At 34.8% G+C, this 2,083-nt stretch overlaps 1 protein-coding gene across 1 annotated transcript; it reads right to left on the bottom strand.

Annotated features, from left to right (window-relative positions):
- Nucleotides 1–254: 254 nt before the first annotated feature.
- LOC120196667 lies at nt 255–1,836 on the bottom strand. Its single transcript, XM_039198416.1, has 2 exons — nt 1,317–1,836; nt 255–662 (listed from the first exon to the last, which is right to left on the bottom strand). Exons 1-2 carry the CDS (start codon nt 1,797–1,799, stop codon nt 624–626), a joined length of 522 nt encoding a protein of 173 aa, XP_039054347.1. The 5' UTR covers nt 1,800–1,836; the 3' UTR covers nt 255–623.
- Nucleotides 1,837–2,083: the final 247 nt, after the last annotated feature.

Genomic DNA, 2,083 nt, shown 5'->3' with positions numbered 1-2,083 from the left:
ACGCACATGGGCTGTTCCCTTAAGTGCTTTGGCTTGTATGCTTTGCAATATAAATTTCACGTGGATTTGTCTTCATCTTTTCCCAAGTGGAGATAATAGTTTAATCAAGGAAAAAGGCTGGTGGTGAATTTCCAACCAAATTCATTCTCCCCAAATGCTCATATTCTGCCGTGAATTATTGAATAGGTGGGTGAGCCATTCTTAATCCTTTAAATGCTGGAACGTGCTGGAAATGTATTTAAAATAATGCTCCATTAACCGTGCATCATGGGGATACTCTTTGGTGTTCCTTTAATGCTCCATAAGCTTCCAAAACGTTCTCCTTTCTTTATCAACCCACATGGTCGTGTTATGTGCTGGATTTGTGTTCAAAGAATCCCTTAAAAACCGTCCAGCATGGGGCTGATCACTTGGTGTTCCTATATGATTAAAATAACAAGTTATTTTAATGTATAGTGCTGTTATAACAAGAACAAGTGCTGCCCATCACATGTTGTCTCCCACATATCCTTAATTGCCGTAGAGTGAGTTGGATAAGAGCTTCAATACGCTGCTCCAACTTGTGCTATATTTTAATAGCCTTGTTGTCGTTTTGTACCATGAAAATATGTTAAATAACCTCCTCAAAAACCGCCCAGTATGGAGCATGAGCTTTGTGTTCCCTACAAGTGCAAATAAACTAATATTAACGTGATATTATAAGTGATAAAACTTGCTGCCATGTGTGTCTTGTGTCTTGTGAGCCTTTGTTTGCATTAAAGAGCACGTGAACTTATTTTATAAATGAGCTAAATGTTTAATATGTATGATTACTAAAATATGCAAGGATGATTGCAAATGCACTGCAAATGATACATAAATGCAGAATAACACGTTAAAATAAATTACACAAGTGATATGCTGAAACGTGAAAACATGAATAAGTAATTTTATTTCTCATGAACAAACACATATGCATGAATGCTAAGATGACAAATATTAATGAGCTAACAAATAATTAAATATGAATGCAAATGAATTGCACAATGATATGTGAACAACACGTGAACTTAGTTGAATAACCTAGGAACTAAGTTGAATGCAAATTAGCTACAAGTATGCTGTTTATGGAAACATGTTACATAACACGTGAACATCTTAAATACTAAGATGAAATGCAAAACTAATATGATACAATAATATGCTTGACATGAATGATGATTGAACGAAAATGTGAAACATGATATGCAAAGCTACTCTAACATACTAAACAACTTAATTACTAATATGCAATGTAATGCATAAATAAGTAAATAAGTAATAAAGTAAGGAATTACTCCCTTAGAGTTAATAAGGTAGAACGTCCTTGAGGGGTTTTCGTCATGGAGAAAACCGGCCCTAAACGTGCTCACATCATCCTCCCTTTCTTTTTGGCGATTTGTCCTCAAATCGAAATGATTTCTCATTGAAGACCTTCTTGATGTAGGATGGATGGAATCCTCATACCTTTCTCCAATGGTCAACCTCTTGACTTCATATTTGGTAACTTCATATTTCCTTGAATCATCATGAGGATGGTGGGATAGCTTTTCCTTCAAATCGTTTATTTGCAAATTGGAGAGTGGCAATTTCTTATCAAGATTGCAAAGATACTTATCCTCGCAACTCAATACATCAATTCCACGTTTTTGTATCGTCCCTCCAAATAGTAAATAAAAGTTAGTAGGTAAATCAATAACAAAAGAGTTAGAAAGATTAAACCTTGGATGATACTTGATGATATCATTGGGTACCAGTTCCTTGGGAATAGAAATTTTCATTAAGTCCTTCTTTGAAACATTGCTAGAGCATGGACGATGCTCGATAATCAATAGGGTTGGCGATGTGTTTATCATGTTTCTGGAAGTACTCGTCTTGTCCTCCTGCAACAATGAAGATCCAAAAATAGAAGAAGAATGGTTAAGGTTGTTAGTGCAAATTGAAATTTTACACTCTTTCTCCTTTGCACAAACAATTTTTTTTTCAAATTCTTCATTTTCACTCTCATTCTCATTTTCGACTCCAACATTTCTCACATCGATTTTCTTATTTTCATTGCTCTCAA

This window comes from Hibiscus syriacus, unplaced genomic scaffold, assembly GCF_006381635.1.
Source record: "Hibiscus syriacus cultivar Baekdansim isolate YM2019G1 unplaced genomic scaffold, ASM638163v2 tig00117034_pilon, whole genome shotgun sequence".
Classification (NCBI taxonomy): domain Eukaryota; kingdom Viridiplantae; phylum Streptophyta; class Magnoliopsida; order Malvales; family Malvaceae; genus Hibiscus; species Hibiscus syriacus.
This window is presented reverse-complemented; position numbering and strand designations above follow the sequence as displayed.

Bases quoted from the DNA above. Each gene is read 5' to 3' on its own strand.
- LOC120196667 (XM_039198416.1), bottom strand. From the start codon at position 1,799: ATGAAAATTTCTATTCCCAAGGAACTGGTACCCAATGATATCATCAAG. The intron at 663-1,316 runs GTAATTCCTTAC...TTGCACTTGTAG, and splicing joins ACCTTATTAACTCTAAGGGA to GGAACACAAAGCTCATGCTC.